Source organism: Leucoraja erinacea, chromosome 25 (assembly GCF_028641065.1).
Source record: "Leucoraja erinacea ecotype New England chromosome 25, Leri_hhj_1, whole genome shotgun sequence".
NCBI classification, from domain to species: domain Eukaryota; kingdom Metazoa; phylum Chordata; class Chondrichthyes; order Rajiformes; family Rajidae; genus Leucoraja; species Leucoraja erinaceus.
This window is the reverse complement of record NC_073401.1, coordinates 20,381,484-20,400,449: the sequence shown is the minus strand read 5'-3', so window position 1 is coordinate 20,400,449 and position 18,966 is coordinate 20,381,484. Positions and strand designations below refer to the sequence as shown.

General features: G+C 44.1%; 1 protein-coding gene across 1 annotated transcript; it reads left to right on the top strand.

The window, feature by feature from the left end:
• Positions 1-1,663: 1,663 nt before the first annotated feature.
• Positions 1,664-17,988, top strand: LOC129709515 (uncharacterized). Its single transcript, XM_055655962.1, has 7 exons — positions 1,664-1,793; positions 4,827-5,323; positions 5,880-6,457; positions 7,243-7,313; positions 10,344-10,578; positions 12,988-13,125; positions 14,749-17,988. The coding sequence occupies exons 2-7, from the start codon at positions 4,830-4,832 to the stop codon at positions 15,486-15,488; spliced, it is 2,256 nt and encodes a 751-aa protein (XP_055511937.1). The 5' UTR covers positions 1,664-1,793; positions 4,827-4,829; the 3' UTR covers positions 15,489-17,988.
• Positions 17,989-18,966: the final 978 nt, after the last annotated feature.

Sequence of the window (18,966 nt, the reverse complement as noted above, 5' to 3'; positions counted from 1 at the left end):
ATCCCACCCTGCCAACCACCTTTTCACTCTGCTACCCTCTGGGAGGCGATTCAGGTCTCTGAAGGCTCGCACCGGTAGACTAAAAAATAGTTTCTACCCATGTGCGATAAAAGAGCTTAATTCCAACAGAGAACACTGGGGAAGCAAAATGTAATTCCAAGAAATGCCGCCAAATTATTTTTAATTCTTTTTAAATACTTACTTATTATTTTACTAATAAGTGTACATATGTGTCAATGGTTGTCGTGTTTGTATTTTTTTAACCGGAGGAGATGTAATGGAATTTCGTTGCACAGTATTGTGCAATGACAATAAACATATTCATTCATTCATTCATTCATTCATTCATTCATTCATTCAAAGTGAATATCCAGTACAAACCAAGATGATGCTGGAAATACTCAACAGGTCAGGGACACGGAAAATATAGTTGGTCAAATATCCTTCACCAGAGCTGAATAGGAGACAAAAGAAGCTTGGTAATCTGCAAGGAGTGTGTGGAGAGGGGATGTCTGGGAGAGGGTAAAGACAGGGCGACATAGAGAGAAGAAGGTGATCTCATCGATGTGAATGCAAGCAGTTAGAGAGTGTAAACATAAACACATGAATGCAGACGAAATGTGAGAGTTGCAAAAGGCAGAGCAGGTGGGTGAGCCCAGCAGGTCTGGCTGTGCATGTCCTCCACTCTGTAGGAATAAAAGCCAAGCTAAGCCCATGTTACAGATGGATGACTGGTACAGCTCGAGAAATCAACTTTCCTGAAGTTGTAGAATTCAATATTGGGATCAATATTTCTGAATGGAACAGACCAAATGGGTTAGTATAGCAGTCAGAGGCAGATTATAATCTGTGTCAAGTGATGTCAACAGCTGTGGAGTTGTAGCACACACACACACAGCCTCACCTGGTGAGCTTTTCCAGCATTTATTGTATTCTTCTGGCATGAACTCACACTCAAACCCTATAATCACCAGCGAGGTATCTACCCCCCCTGCACAATTGCTCTGCCCCTGGCAAGACGGTTAATACCTGGAAATGGAGCCCTCCCTGACTTGGCCCTCTCTGTAGCCTGGTGTGCACACATTCTCTCTGGTTGACCAAATCCTGACGTGGTCATATTTAGTCATTAATTAAGTGATGGTATTTAGTCATTAATTCATTATAAATGGTTTGATATCTTACAAAACACAGTGGTGAGGAAGGTTGAAAATGAGTAGATGTGAGGGAACAGATCAGGAAAGCTGAGGGAGGACAGGATAGAAATGGTTGGGATGAGACTGTTCCAAGCACGAGTCAGTATCTTCATCAGAAATGGATGGGTTGGGATTGGGTGGGGTTGAATGGGAACAGGGTGATCAGGGAGCTGGGTGGGCATCAACAGAGGGGGGTGGGAGTAAAGAGAGGGGTATGGGATGTCAGGAGGGTTGGAATGAGTTGGGTCTAGGCAGGATTGGCTAATTATTAGAGATGGGGACCGAGGTGAACGGGAATCTGGGGGATGGACAGATGCTTTTGTGCAGATGCTGGAGGATGGGATCAGGTCAGGCTGGAGGTAATCTCACCATTTTAAGAAAAGCACCTCGACTCCGCCCTTTCACTTTCGTTTCTCATTCTGCTGGTCGAGGAGAGCGGAGTGAGGCAGGACAGGGGCCCCTCGCAGGCGACAGACAGGCAGCTCAGACGACCCTTCGCCGCTGCCACCGTCCGGCTCTTCCCTCGCCCCCGTCTCTCCGGGCCAGGTCGGAGGCTCAGACCCGAGCCCGGCGCAGAGAAGCAGAGTCAAGGACTTGGAGGTGAGATAAAATGGCGAGCCGTTTAACGGGGTCAGGAAACTGTTGCAAAGTGAGCGAGGTTTCAGTGGCAGCGAATGCAGCGCATCCCCGCACACGCTGCCTGACTCGTTGAGTGTTCCCAGCAGCTTCTGTTTGCTCAGATCTCCAGCTCTGGAAACAGCAGCTGCACGCAGGTGGGTGGTAGTGTTGGGAAGGAGACGATTGGGAAATACCGGTGAGTTAGAAACATAGAAAACATGTGCTGGAGTATTCCATTCAGCCCTTCGAGCCAGCACCGCCATTCAATATGATCATGGCTGATCATCCAAAATCAGTAGCCCATTCCGGCTTTTCCCCATATCCCTTGAATCCCTTAGCCTTAAGAGCTAAATCTAGTTCTCTTGAAAATATCAAATTAACCACTTTTATTCTGTCCTTTGAGGTAAAAATATATTACTCCCCGGAGGACAAAACTCTTCCTCATCACCATTTTACCCCAGTGATCTTTTGTTCTGCAATCCTGCCCCTTGTTCTAGATTTCATCTTCTTCTTTCGTGCGGCGTGCACAGCCTAACGTTGTAGAACTTGTTCTATTTCATCTTTTCTTTGTGCACGTCGAGTTGATTGCATTAGTCGAAACAAGGCGGGCCACGTGAAGGTTGTAATCTTCCACCCCTTCTAGATTTCATAATGAGGAAACGGACTTCTTGCATCCACTCTGTTAAGCTTCTTAGATGTGTCAATAAGATTACTTAGCATTGTTCTAAACTCCAATGTGTATAGACCTAACCTGGCAAACCTCCTAACATATGTCAACCCCTTTAACCCGAGAATCACACGAAACCTTCTCTGCACCGTCTATAATGCAAATAGGGTGATTTCACGACAGGTCACTGGAGCGTAGATCATTTAATTATTTGCCAAAATATATTTCTCAATGTTTCTTGTTTAAAGCCTGCACAGGCTTGTCTGTTATTAGATGATAAATAAATAAGTAGTTTGGGTGATTGTACAGGCTTTTAACAAGAAACAGTGAGAAATATATTTTGGCAAATAATTAAATGTTCTGATTTTGTCCAATTAACAGCTGACAATTATCCCATTCCTTAGCTTGCATCCGAGTAAAATTTATTTCAAAACGCATTGATAGTTTATGATTATTTAAATGGTAAATGGAGCTTCAGAAGCGTTTTCATTTTGCATATTAAAACCCACCTGAGAACCATGGGCGATTTTGCAATTTTACTGACGGATTTTTCACTTTTAAAACTTTTCATATAACAAATGAATAAAGATAAAACGTCAATAATGCCTTACTTTTGATGAAATGCAGCGAGCAAACGTGATAATTCCCGATATTTTCTATCTTTATATCTCCACGGCAAATGTCCGCTGAGCACTTCCGCTGTATTTGCACCTTCAGCTCCCTCTTGGATTTACCTTAGTTTTTATCTTTCTTCTGGACTGTAAAGTTAGGTAGCTGTGCCTCACGGTCACCCCGACTGGCACAGTAATTTACAGCTCAAAAACTGGCCGTTTTCGCGGTTTTTAACGGGTGTGAAAGTGCGTGTTTTCAGATTCACTAACATGTACCGGAAGTGACGAGTGTACTCCAGTTAAAATTTGCGGTCACGTGGGTCAGGATCTACGCTCCAGTGACATTTCGTGAAATCACCCTATAGACCAACATAAGCAAGGAGACAAATGCTATATGCAGTACCTCCTGTCTGGTGTCACCAATACATTGTACAGTTGCAGCAAGACACACCCTGAAATTATACTCTTTGCCATGAAGGCAACAATTCTAGTTAGGTTCTTAATTACCCATTGACGTTCTGTGTTTCTAATGCAGGGACACCAAGATATTTCTGTCTAGTTGCTCAAAGTTACTCTTTGCTTTTTTTCTTCTGCATTAGACATCCTTACAATCCCCACATTACATTCCATTTGCCAAAGTTTTGCCCACTCATGCAACCTATCTCCATACCTCCTTGCAGACTACGTATTCTCCTCACACCTTGCTTTCCCAGCTAGGTTTGTATTTTTGTACCTTTCCAGTTTAATGTTATCTTTCTTATAGCATGGTGACCAAAACTGAACACAATATTCCAAGTGGAGCCTCACCAACGTCTTGTACAACTGCTACAGGGTGTCTCAATTTATATACTCATAAAGGCCAAAAGCCTTCTTCACCACTCTCCACCTGTGACACCACTATCAGGGGACCAGGTACTTGTACACCTCAGTTTCCACAAAACTTCACAGGGCCCAACTATTTATTGAGAAAGTCCTGGTGTGCATTGACTTCCCAAAATTAACATCTTGCACTTATCTAAATTAAACTTAATTTTGTCATTCCTCAGCTCACTTACCTAGCTAATCAGGATCTTGTTGTAATTCTTGATAACTATTCTCTATGATACCATCTAATTTAATGTAATCTGCAAAATTACCATGCTTTAGCCAATTTATAAATTCACATCCAAATCTTTGATATAGAGCACAAGCAACAATGAATGGGTCCAGGCCTCCAACTCTCTTCTTAAGTCAATTACATAAATTGCCTTTGATCAAGTTGACCATGTGACTCCTCAGTCTGTACAGCTCACCAATCGGAAAATGACACATTTGTTTAATTTCATTATATTAATACATAATATTATTCCATATTCCATTTCCTGTTAGTCAATCAATCAGTTTTAATTCCATATTTCCACAATCTGCAGGTTTATTTTTGTTTTTTAATTGGTCAAATTAAAAAAGCGAGGGAGGCCAAATGCAACTGGGAGAAAAGTTGCATTCCACCAAGGTAAATTTCCCCCAATTCCCGCCCTACCCCCCCCCCCCCCCCCCACACACTAAAACACACTTTTAGACATAATAAAAACAAAAAAAAGTGGAAAGGACGAACAGCTGCTGGCGAGGCTCGCGGCGTCACCCGTCACCCGTTTGTGCACGCCAGGTTGAATCCATTCGTCGAAACGGGGTGGACCACGTGAAGGTTGCAATCTCCAACCCCATAACTTTATTGTGATGGGCATTTCTTTGTTACAGGTCATGGAGGCCCAGCTGGTAACAAGGCTTGAGGAATATTTTCAGTGCGGGCTCTGCAACAAGCCGGCAACAAGTCCAAAGCTCCTCGAGTGCCTTCATACCTTTTGTGCAGGTTGTCTGGAACGCGAATCCAATGGGAGCGATGTCACCTGTCCCATCTGCGAAATGGTGACCAAGAAAGGTCTCTCTTCCCTGCCAGACAATATATTTGTGTCAAACTTGCAGAACAGTGTGAGAAAGCAGCAGCAAATCCTGGAAAGTGCAGAACAGCGCTGTGCCTCCTGTGAGGAGAATACGTCTGCAGAGTTTGTGTGCCTGGAGTGTGACAAGGTGCTGTGTAACAAGTGCCTCCACACTCATCAGGTGTTGATGCCAGATCACAAGAAGCACGTGGAGACCTTGGGCACTTTGCGAAAGTTGAATTCAGATGAGTTCTTGAAGATTCTAAGAAGATCAAAGGATCTCCTCTGCAGCTCGCATGAAAATCAGACAATTAGGTAAAGGTTGTGTTTCCAATGTAGAGGGAGGGTGTGGTGATGTGGGTGGTGCACAGTGACTGTGTTTGAAAGCTGAGGCTGCTTTTTAAAAGAGGGTGAAATCTTATGACACTCAGATGAGATAGAAATGCAAAAGATACAACAGTGGCTAGGTTACAGTTATAGCATCCAGAGCCCAGGGCCTTTCTGCTGGTGTCCTGAAATCCAATCCTACCACAGCAATTGAATTAAAATTCACGTCATTAAATAAATATAACTTAACATTTTTTTAATGTTTCCCATCAATCTACTACTCTGTAACAAAAAATCCACCCGTGACGAATAGGTTTGAAACCTTAATATGTGACTTGCGCTCCCAACTATGTTATTTTACAATCTCTGAAACGGCTGGGCATGATTAGGGATCTGGTCAATTATAAGGTCTTGCATGTACAAGGAATGTTTGGGGTTTTATTTGAGGAAACCAAGTGTCAACGGCCTGGACAGGCAGCATAAGATAGTGGTATGGGTTTTATGCCTTTGCTTGACGGTAATTGTGACTAGTTTTTATGTGCAGTCTGTACTGTAGAACCTGCTCGATGTGGCTCTGTGTCCTGTGCGTGCTTCTGGAACACAAAGACCATGATTGCACCCCTGTGCGAAAACAGGTCAGCCTTTTGAAGAGCGAGCTGCAGGAAACGCTGGCAGCAATAGTCACAAAGCAAGAAGAGTTTGTTGAATCACAGAGCCAACTGGAACTGCTCGTGGATGACGTGAACAAGGACAAGTACAAGCTGACAGATCTGATCGAAGCCCGGGTTCAGGCTGCCCTGCAGAAGGTGAAGGAGGAGGAGCGCAGGCTGCTCAATGAGCTGCAGGAGCTTCACTCCTCCAAAACCCACAAGCTGCAGGTGAGTCTGAACAGCATAGAGAACGTGTTGAAGAGAATGGAGGTGAGCAAAAACGTGGTGTCCCAGTTGTTGCGCTATGCCACAGAGCAGGAAATCCTGAAGCTGCATGGAACAATCAAGTCAGCTCTCGCAGAACTACGGAAAGAAAAGCCAATGGATGTGCATGTGGACAACACCATTATCGACTTTCAGGAATGCTGCAAGTTTCCAGAGAAAATGCTGGGCAATTTGACAATCACGAGATGTGAGTAATAGTCAGGTACTCCTGTTTCCTCTAATAAAAATGACAATTGCCTTTGACTCACAACGTGAATCAAATCGCCATGGACGTTTGTTGAGAGCCCCCTACCCCCATTTCCCCCGCGCAAGTTAGTCGCTGTTCCACGATTGATCTGGGAAGGAGGCTTCACTGCTGCATCACCAGCAACTGGTGGGTGGGTGCCCGGGCCATGTCCAGTGCCCATCACCACCAGTGCCTATCTGGGCATTCCAGGGATATCACCAGGGCACATCCTGTGTGCTCCCCAGCAGATTCAACAAACTGTGACTGAGAGAACTGCTACAGGTTGCCAGAGCTGAGGTTCACTGTGACTCCCTGCACTGTCGTTTATTGTGCCTCTGTGATTCAGAGAGTCGTCCCTCACAGTGACTGTCAGTGAATTCCAGAGCTGTCGTTCACTGTGCCTCCGTTTCAGAACGCTGTGAATCCCAAAGCGGTTGCTCGCTACGACTCCCAGAGCTATCATTCATGGTGTCTCTCTGATTCAGAGAGTTATCGCTTACTGTGAATCCCAGTCAATCTCAGAGCTGGCACTTGCTGTCAACCCCAGTGATTTCTGAACCAGACACTGCCCATATATTGCCCTGATTTATGTACTTCATTTTAGTTATAACATTAACTCCAAAAAACGGTTTAAATGATTGATTTCATCAAACATGTTCTTCTTTCTTTTGTGCCAAAGAGGCAAATTCTTTCCTTCGTGTGTTCATTACATAGATCGTTTACTCATGAAAATTATTGTTTTTCAGTGAAACAAGAGTCCACTTTGGATGGGAAGTTATCGCTGCCTGGATGCAGAATTGCTGTTCATTGCAACAAGGTGCATGTGCAGAGTTAATCATGTAGAAGATGTAAAGTGGCTTTAATACTGAGGTCAGAGTGCTCTGTCTAAACTAAGGAGGCAAATTGGATAAAATGAGATGGCCATGTGCTTTCCACCTCCGTCAGAAACAACTGCGTTTGGCCAGGGTCAGTGCAGACATGTCCTGAGCAGCTGAAAATCAAACTTAATTTGCTCTGGCTCGCACTATTCCTGGCCATTACCCAACTGTTCCCAGCCAATCCTTAATTTGATATTAGCCCACTGTTACCCCCTGTTACTCTTTCTTGCACATTGTCAGGTCAGTCTCTGACTATGCCATGACATTTTCAGGCGGCACCCTTCCCCGGGCTCCAGTCTGAAGAAGAGTCCTTTATTTTGTGTAAACCCAAGGTGCATCAGAGCATAAACCAGTCATGGATGCAGAGTCATAGAGGAAAGCCTGAGGGCTAAAGGTACAGGAGCAGCAAGTCTTGGCGAGTGAGTTCCAAATGTTAGCCTCAAAGCAGATGAAGACATAACTAGTAACTGATGAAGGCCAAAGAACCAAAAGCCTTCACCACCCAATCTATATGTGATATCACTTTTAAAGAACTATGTACCTGCACCACTAGATCCCTCTGCTCTACAACACTCCCCAGGGACCTGCCATTTCCTGTGATGGTCTTGCTTTGGTTTGATTTCCCAAAATGCAGCATCTCACACTTTTCTGCATAAACTCCATTATCCATTCCTAAGTCCACTTGGCCATCACATCAAGATCCTACTCTAATTTTTGATCACCATCTTCGCCATCTACGATACCACCCACTTTAATAACAACTGCACGGAATGGTACCATTTGGCACCGCCGTTTCGGCACCGCTGCTGCCATTTTAATATATTTACTTTTATTACAAACAAGAAATGTTTCATCTTTTCAAATCATATTAGGTTGTTGAAAGAGTCAACCACATGCAAGGGAGGTATGTGCAGTGGACAGCAGAGTAACCACACAATTATGCCTTTGCTTTTCACAAGTTACACAGATAACACCTATTTACCAGGCCAAACCTTTGCTCCTCGACGTATCTTATCCGCGTGTGTATGTGTGTATATATAGCGATAGGAAGCTCTCACTCCCATTCTTCAAACATGCCTCCCTGCTCCAGCACTGGGAAAACAGCAGAGACCGACAACTTTTACCAAACTGCAGGCTTCCCTCAAAACTCTTCGAAACTGACTGACCTCGCTCACCGCACCAAGCAAAGAGAAGTTGGTTCTGTCCGAAAGTCCGATAACTTTAAATTTTCTTCCACCCGCCTCCTTTTCTAACCGAGCCCATGGGAGAGACTTGAAGAAACACGGGACAGCTTAACCACAGTCCACTTTCGACAGTGCAAAGGAGGTAAAGACAAATTGAGAGGAAAAAAGAGTCTGCCAAGGACATTTTACAGCCAATGAAGTAATTTTGAAAAATAGTCACAGTTGTAATGTCAGAAATGCAACAGTCGTTTCGGCACCGCTGTTTCGGTGATAAGCATTAACTATGGGCGGCGGCAAACGGAGGCGGAACGGCAGCGCCGAAAAGTACCCGACCCTTAACTGCAAACGTACTAAGCACGTACTAAACGTACTACATTCTCATCCAAATCGTTGATATAAAGCACAAACAGCAACGGGCCCAGTATCAATCCCTGAAGCACACCACTGGTCACAAGCCTCCCTTCCTAAAAATAACCGTCCACCATCACTCTGTTTCCATCTCCCACGTACAAACCATGCTAACTATCTCTAACCAACCCCTCTTTATCCAAATGCATATATATCTATGACTATATCTTGTCCCTCGGAATACCCTCCAGTAACTTGCCTGCCACAGGTGTTAGGGTCACTGGTCTATAGTTCCCAGGTTTTGCCTTGCAGCCCATCATAAATAGAGGCACAATATTACCACGTTCCAGTCTTCTGGCATCTCAGTTGTGTCTAATGATGATTCATATATCTCAGCCAGGGCCACTACAAATTCTCCAGCTTCCCATAGTCCTCTGATATATGTGTTTGAGCCCAGGAGATTTATCTTCCTTCATATGACTTGGGACATTCAGCACTTCCTCGATCGTAATAGTTCCCCAGCCGTCATTTCTTCCTCCAATGTACAAACAAAAGAGAAACACTCATTGAGGGCCTTGTTCATTTCTTGTGGCTCCACACAGATGAGCGCTTTGTTTTCTGTGGGGCCCTATTCTCACTCTAATTCCCCTTCTCATTCCCACACTGACCTTTCTGTCCTCGGCCTCCTCCATTGTCAGAGGCTAGTCGCAAATTGGAGGAACAGCATCTCATATTTAGCTTGGGCAGCTTACAGCCCAGTGGTATAAATAATGATTTGTCTAACTTCATGTAATCCCTGCACTCCCTCTCTCTCGATCCCTCCCCCACCCAAGCCACACCAGGTTCTTGCTCTCACATAGCAAACGGCAAACAATGGCCTGTTTCCTTTACTATCGTTACTTTTTTGCATATCTTTCATATATTTTACATATTTGCATATATATGCATATATATGTTCTATATCTATCTGCTTCACTGTCTAAATCTCTCGTTTCCTTTCCCCTGATTAGTCTGAAGAAGGGTCTCAACCCGAAAGGTCACCCATTCCTTCTCTCCAGAGATACTGCCTAGCTCGCTGAGTTACTCCAGCAGTTTGTGTCTATCTTCCTCACTCCCTGCTATGTTGCTGCCTATTCTGCACAGTGAACTTTCTTTCACCATCTTCCATACCAACTTCCAGCCTCTCACCTGCCTCAGTCCTGCATTGGTTCATGAACCCCCCCCCCCCTTCTCCATGTTCTCTAGAGATGCTGCCTGACCTGATCAGTTACTCCAGCACTGTGTCCTTATTTGTAAACCATCATCTGCAGTTCCTTGTGTTTCTATTGGACTGAGTTTGTGTTATAGAGTCAAAGAGTGATACAGTGTGGAAACAGGCCCTTTGGCCTAACTCACCCACACCGGTCTATCCTTAACAGATACTGCTCTCCTCTGCAGGCAGTGGGCGAATCTTCGATGTGTAACTTCAACAAAAGGAAATATTATGCAGCTGAGGAAGCAGAAACCTCCAAAAAACTGTGCGTGAAAGAAGAGCCAAGCAGCTGCACTGAGGACGATTCCACCGCTGGCCCAAGCAGCCACCAGCAGAGCCGCATGCCCTCCATAGAGTGTGTCACTCTTATCACTGACTCTAACAGACAGGAACAGGTGCCCATGTTTATGGACACTGTAGGTAAACTTACATCTTTTACATTTTCACCTACATTTATCATAGTCATAGAGTGATACTGTGTGGAAACAGGCCCTTCGGCCCAACTCGCCCACACCAGCGAACAATATCCCAGCTACCCTAGTCCCACTTGCCTGCGCTTGGTCACTAACCCTCCAAACCTGTCCTATCCATGTACCTGTCCAACTGTTTCTTAAATGATGGGATAGTCCTAGCTTTAACTAGCTCCTCTGGCAGCTTGTTCCATATACCCATCACCCTCTGTGTGAAAAAGTTACCCCTCAGATTCCTATTAAATCTTTTCCCCTTCACCTTAAACCTATGTCCTCTGGTCCTCAATTCCCCTACTCTGGGAAAAAGATTCTGTGCATCTACCCGATCTATTCCTCTCTTGATTTTGTATACCTCTATAAGATCTCCCCTCATCCTTCTATGCTCCTTGGAATAGAGACCCAGCCTACTCAACCTCTCCCTAAAGCTCACACTCTCTAGTCCTGGCAACATCCTCGTAAATCCTTTCTGAACCCTTTCAAGCTTGACAATATCCCATAACATGGTGCTCAGAACTGAACACAATATTCTAAATGCGTTCTCACCGACGTCTTATACAACTGCAACATGACCTCCCAAGTTCTATACTCAATACTCTTGGCTGTTGAAGGCCAAAGTGCCAAAAGCCTTTTTGACCACCTTATCTACCTGTGACTCGACCTTCAAGGAACCATGCACTTGTACTCCTAAATCCCTCTGCTCTACAACACTACCATTCGCTGTGGCATAGGAACAGGGGATGGGCCACACTTGCACCAAGTACAGTAGCCCCGAGAGCACCCTACACCTGATGACCAAATTTTTCACCGTTACATAGAGGAACGCTGCTTTCACAGATCCATTTTTTCCCCGTCCTTGACTATCTGCTTCAGCCAATTCTTGTCACACGTCTCAGCTGCCACGAACAAGATCCCCAGCACCATATACCTGGAAGAACTCATGAGAGGACACAAAGTGCTTCACTGACTCAAAACACTTCCAGCATTTTATACTGGTCATGTCACAGTTGTTACATGGGGATTGTAAATGTTTGAATCATTCACCAGTAACCCACTTTTCTTTGTAGTCATTGATCCTTGTGTCATCATTGCTGGAATTGCCCCTCGCTGTCTGACAGGTGGAACTTTTCTTCCTGTGTTAGGAAACCATTCTCCCAATGACTGTGGTCATGGGTGACATAAATGCAAACTGGCCCTTTCGGCCCAACGCCTCTGTCCCTAGCAGCCCCATCTAACTAATCCCACTTGCCCACCATTTGGCCCATATCCATATAATCATAACAATTACAGCACGGAAACAGGCCATCTCGACCCTTCTATCCCTCTAAAAATGTCCTCTCCATGCACCTGTCCAAATGTATTTTAAATGTTGTTATAGTACTTGCCTCATCTACCTCCTCAGGCAGCTTGTTCCACATACCCATCAGCATCTGTATGAAAAAAGTTTCCCCTTGTGTCCCTCGTTAAATGTTCTCTAGGTCTTGATTACCCTACTCTTGTTAAAAAAACGTTGTGCTTTTCCCCCAATCTATTCCCCTCCTGATTCCATAGGATCACTCCTCAGCTTTTTGCGTTCAAAGGAACTTGACCCTACCCAACCACTCCCTGTTGCTATCTTCAAGTCCTGGGTGTGTCCTTGCGAAATTTCTCTGCACTCTATCCAGCTTAACAACATTCTTCCTCTGGCGGGGTGATCAAAACTGAACACATTACTCAAATATGGCCTCAGCAGGTGACTCGAACAAGACCCCAGTTTAGAAGCCAGGTAACAAAGGGAAAGAAGTCATTCCTGAGTCTGTGGGTGCGTGTTTTCAAGCTTCTTTGCCTTCTGCCGGAGGGGAGGAATATGAGAAGGAATGACTGTGGTAGAACACATCTTTGATTAGGTTGGCTGATTTTCCGAGTCAGCGTGAAGTGTTAATGGAGTCAATGGTGGGAAGTCTAGTGTGTGTGATGGACTGGGCTCCATCCACAACTCTGCAATTTCTTCTGTTCTTGGGCAGAGCTATTCCCAAACCGAGCTGTGATGCATCCCGACAGTATGCTTTCTATGGTGCATCTGCAGAAGTTCATATACGAGTCACTGGAATGATGCCGAATTTCCTCTAAAAGGAGGAATCCCTTCCTGGCTGTTGCATCTCAATGTGGTTGATCAACGACAGATCATTGGTAATATTTATTCCAAGGAACTTGAAGCTCTCTAAATCATTTTCATTTGGTCACCTTTGATGCTGATTGAAGCATGTACTCCACCACGCTTCCTTAAGTCAATAACAAGCTCCTGGGTCTTGCTGACGTTGAGGAAGATGTTGTTGTCCTGACACCATGCCACTAAATTATTTATCTTCTTCCTGTACTCTAGTCATTGTTAGAGAAGATGGAGCTGAAGATGCAATGCAGAGAGAGTCTGGAGCTGAGATGCCAAGTGGTGGACAGGATGGCCCTCAGCAGAGCACAGAGGAGACCCTGGTGTTCTTTGACTTGGAAACCACAGGCCCAGGTAACAGATCACACAAGACTTCCTCTGCTGCATGAACCACAGATGGTGAGAACCCAGGGATTGTTACAGCATAGGAGGCCATTCATCCCATCCATTCGTTGCTGGCTCTCCGTAGATCAGTTTGTCCACTTGATTCTCCAACTTTCCCCGAAGTCCTGCTCTCGCTCTCTCGTCCCCCTCCTCTCACTGAAGAGACCGGTTTCAGTTGCACTAACTAGGTGAATTCCAGATCACAACCAATCTCTACTTCATTTTTTTCCCACCACATCTGTTATATCAGTGTGAGAGTTAGTTGAGTGGGGAAGATGCGATGCAGTGCGTGAACTAGGAGAGGGATAGAGTGTTGACACCATTGGGTAAACCAACAAAGAGAGGTCACCACATATTCTGTATATCACCCTACATGACCCATTCCCAACCTCTCCACCTGCCTCTCACCCCCATCGTATTCCACCCCCCCACCCCCCGCCACTCCAATGTATCTTACTCATGGCCACTCCTTCGTATCCTACTCCTCTGCCACTCCGTCATATTGTACTCCCTGCCGCTCCATCATATCTTACTCCCAAACAAACTATCGCATCCCTCTCCCAGCCACTCCATTATATCTCACTGCAGGCCACTCTAACTGTATCTCACTCCCTGCCCAATCTTTCTGTATGTTAGTCAGGGTACAGTCTACTTCCAGTTTCTCTGTTTCTCACTTTTGTACAGTCTATCCTTGTTCCTCTTCTATGTCACTCTCTCCATGTCTCTCTTCTATCCCACACTACCTTCCAATGGATTCTATCCACTAGTCAGTCTGCACTGCACTCCCACAGATACACAATCTCTTATGATTTTGTACATCTCGATAAGATCACCCCTCATCCTCCTGCACTCCAAGGAATAGAGTCCTAGCCTGCTTAACCATCCCTTACCATCTGATGATCCAGCAAAACAAGGCCTAGCCCATCCTGTCTCTCCTTGTAAATCAAGGCCCTCAGTCTTGGTAACATCCTTGTGAACCTTCCTATCTTTAATGACATCCTCCCTACAGCTTGGTGACTAGAACTGCACACAGTACTCACAGCACCTCATATTCCATTTGGGTAGCCTACAACCCAATGCTATGAACATTGAATTCTCCAAATTTAAATACATTCTCCATTCCCATTCTCTCTTTCCTCGGCCCCAACCTCTACCACCCCTCCCCACCCATGTGCGCAGCCTTTCCTTCTGATATCCTGCCCCTTTCCCCCCCATATCCCTCCCGCTGGCTTTACATTTCACTCCTCCTCTCCCCTTTTGTTTTCATATTCATCTCCACTTACTCCATCTGTGTGCCAACAAACCCCCTCACCTGTAGCAACATCACTTGCCAGGCTTTATCCTGCTATCACCTCCTATCCATTCCATGCACAAATAATGTCTGATCCACTGAGTTATTCCAGCACATTGTGTTTTACATAATACTTCAAGTGTGCTCTAACCAATGTTCAATTAAATTCATCTAACCAATGAACCAATTAAATTCCATCAGTTAATCCTTGGTTCACTTTCTCAGTTGTTCTAGCTCTTCACTGTTGTTACACCATCAATTTCCCTGAAAGAAATGTTGTGCTTTATCATTATATCTTCCAGAAAACGATTGTGAAATTGTGCAGCTGTCGGCAGTGAGTGGCGAGAAGATCTTTAACAAGTACATCTTGCCTAGTAAGACCATCTCGGAAGGTGCGTTTGCCATTAATGGATTTCAAGTCTTGGACGGGGTCCTATACCTTCGAGGGGAACCTCAGCAGGCCAGCAGCCTTCAGGACACCTTGGAAGCTTTCCTCCACTTCCTGCAGTCTCTGTCCTCACCTCTGATGATAGGGGATAACATCTGGAAGTTTGATGCTCCTATTCTTTTACGAGGTCTGCAAGAGCTCTCCATGAAAGATCAGTTTGACAGTTGTATAACTGGATTCTTAGATACTCTCTTGCTCGCTAAAGTTGTTGTTCCCAGGTCAGAGGTCAATAGTTATAGGCAAATTGAATTAGTGAAAGTGTTTCTTAAGAAAGGTTATAACACTCATAATGCTGTGGAAGACGCAAAGAGATTGCAGGAGCTGTATTCTGTCCTAGAATTTACTCCAGAACAAAAGAAGAGCAGTCAGTTTTCATTCTCCCAGCTTGAATGCCAAGTGTCTTTGCGGCCCCTACTCAAAGAAAATATAATTTTCTCTCAGTTAGTTGATAAACTTGCAATGCAAGGAGTAAGCATCGAGAAGCTGCAATTAATGCATCATCAAGATGGGGAGGATGGGCTGAAGAACTTCTTCCGGTCTCTGGGTCACATGGAACCCAGTTACATCAGGCTCTCGATGTTTTTTAGCAAGTGAAGAGCGCAGATGTATTGAACCTTTGAAGTTGATTGTTATAACTAGAGCCAGGATTTTGCCATAAAAGCCATGTGCCTTTTGATGATTTCACCAGGGTAATGCCTTTTTCACGATCGAGTGCCTAAATCAGCCTTTTTTTTGCCGTTTTGCTAAAAGGATGTGCTATTTACTCTAGTTGTACCGTGATTACAATGAAGTTTTCTATGTTAACACGTTAATATTAATGTTTTTATTAACGTGTTAACATAGTATAACTTACAAGAAAATTTCCACCACTAGGCGAAACTGGGGGCACCACCGTCGGTCGTTCATTCGTTCATGCCGCTGCCCGCTGTGTCTGTTTTCTCCAAGATCTATTTAAGAAAGAACTGCAGATGCTGGAAAAATTGAAGTTAGACAAAAAAATGCTGGAGAAACTCAGCGGGTGAGTCAGGCAGAAAAGGAATAAGCGACATTTTGGGTCAAGACCCTTTTTCCGACTGATCGGTTGTCTTGTCTATTGAAAGGAAGCGGCGGTTACAGTAGGACTAGAAAGAGAGCTGGGAAGGGGGAGGGGGAGGGGGAGGAGGGAGAAGACAAGGGCTATCTAAAATAGAGAAGTCAATGTTGATACCACTGGGGTGTAGACTACCCAAGCAAAATACCCAAGCTTGTCTCCTCACTACGTTTACTGTTGGCTCCAGTCACAAATCTGAGTTTTCGAGTGATCTGTTCAAGGCATTCATTGATGATGGAATTCCACTGTGGAAATTGGAAAATAAATCTCTCAGAGGTTTTTTAGAGACATACACAGGAACCTATACCAAATGAGTCATCATTACGGAAAAATTATGTTGATAGCAATTTCAACATTGTTGTGCAGAAAATTAGAGTTCAAGTTGCATGCAACAAAATATGGATCTCAATAGACAAGACAACCGATGCTGTGAGAAGATATGTTGCCAATGTGGTCATCGGTACACTGGAGGCAGGTCAACCATCAAAGAAGTATTTGTTGACATTGGAAGTATTGGAGAAGTCAAACAGCTCCACTATTGCTCAGTTGTTTATATCTTCACTTGCTGTACTTTGGCAAGAGGGTATAAAACATGAGAATGTTCTTGTTTGTTACCGATGCGGCTCTGTACATGAAAAAAGCTGCTTGTGCTCTTAAAATTTGATTCTCCAAAATGTTGCATTTGACATGCTTAGCTCAAAGACTTCATAGAATTGCCAAGTACATAAGTAGCTTGTTTCCCAATGTCGATCTCCTAGTTTCCAATTTGAGGAAGAAAAACTTCCTCAAAGCACTGCAGTTCAAGGAAATGACACCTGAGATTCCGCTAACTCATCAGCCCGTTTTGATTAGAGTGGGGTACATGGCTCTCTGCTGTACTCTACTATGCTGCAAATTTTGAAAAGATAAAATCAATCGTTAATTGTTTGGAAGAAGAATGTGCTCCAGTCAGGATCGTCAGTGAAATCATGCAGAAAAAGTCCCTCCACCGCGATCTTCCAATTTGCTTCCAATTTTGCAAATTTCCCACAAACTATCAATTCCCTTGAGAAATGTGGCGAAACATTAGTGAATAACTTGCAGGTTTTTCAACAAAGTAACTAACGATATTCGTAAAATTCCTGCCGATGTAGGTAAAGACATGCAAGGAAAATGTGAGAGAGTGATTTTAGCTAACAAAGATCTTGAAGGAATACAAAACATAGCTAAAGTTCTCAAAGGTAGTTGTTATGCACAAGATATTGACATGAGCTTGTAATATCTTGTAGCTTGTTTTGGGTATGCACCAGTGACCCCAAACTGAGGTAGAAATAAGTTTTTTACAAGTGAAGCATATTCTGACTGACAGACGGCATAGTTTAACATCAGATAATTTGAAAAAAATGCTAGTAATTAAATGCAACCAGGCAACTTTGGTCAATTAATGTAATATACCGTAATATTATAATTTTTGTAACCATATTTTGGTGATGGAAATACATGCCTTTTTTGACAATAAATGCCTTTTTGTGCCTTTTTTGTAATTTTATTATGCCTTTTTGCCAGCTTTTGCAAGTTTTTTAGTGCCTAAACGTCCTGGCTAGTTATAACTCAGTAACAGAGACTGTGTATTCTATTCAATGTGCATGATCCGCTTCCCTATAGTTGAATTGCCCTCTGCAGCTATTTTTACCTAATTACCCTTAAAACAGAAAAACAAGCTGCTGGAGAAACTCAGCGGGTCAGGCAGAATCACCTTCCCACCACAGATGCTGCTTGACAGTTGAATTTCTCCAGCAGTTTTCTGCTTAAGATTCCAGCACCTGCAGTCTCTCGTGTAATTCGTAATAATGTATTTTCTATCTATATGAAATGAAAATGGTCTTGAATAAATAATATTTTATAATCATGACTTGATCACTGACTATTCTTATGCTTCAGGCAGTGAAATTAAAATATCCTGCAGATTCTGAAAATCTGAAGTAAAACCTGCAGGTCAGACAACACCTCTGGAAAGACAGTTAACGGTTCAGGTTGGAGACCATTGTCGGAAATGGGAAAGACAGAAAACAAGGTTGTTTTCCATCATGGAAGGGGTGGGGGAGGAATGAATAGGTCAAAGTGAATATCCAGTACAAACCTAGATAATGCTGGAAATACTCAACAGGTCAGGCTGGGACAGGACATGGAAAATATAGATGGTCAAATATCCTTCATCAGAGCTGTATAGCAGACAAAAGAAGCTTGGTAATCTGCAAGGAGTGTGTGGAGAGGTGATGTCTGTGAGAGGGTAAAACCAGGGTGACATGGAGAGAAGAAGGTGATCTCATCGATGAGTAAATGCAACCAGTTAGAGAGGGTGAACATAGACACAAGAATGCAGACAAAATATAATCACCAGCGAGGTATCCTGCACAATTCCTCTGCCCCTGGCAAGACGGTTAATGCCTGGAAATGGAGCCCTCCCTGACTTGGCCCTCTCTAGGACCTAGTGTGCACAAGGACCAAATCTTGACCAAGGAAGTGGTAGTATTTAGTCATTAATTCATTATAAATGGTTTGATAGCTTACATAACATGGTGGTGAGTGAGGAAGGTTGAAAATGAGTAGATGTGAGGGAACAGATCAGGAAAGCTGAGGGAGGACAGGATAGAGATGGTTGGGATGGGACTGTTCCTAGCACAAGTCAGTACCTTCATCAGAGATGGTTGGGATGGGATTGGGGTGGGGGGTTGGTGGGGCTGAATGGGAATAGGGTGATCAGGGGTATGGAATGTCAGGGTCATAGACCGGATATTTTGTTCTCCTACGGTGTGGCGCTGCGCTCTGAGTGCTCTGCTCAATGATCTTTGCTGAGACCAATGCTGGCAAAGCATTGTTTCTCTTTTACAATATGTATGATGCACATATTTACGTCCTGGTTTTCAATCACTGATGTGACATCTGGTCGGAGTTGGAAACAGTAGCTATTGAAAACACACACCCATAAACACTATGGATAAT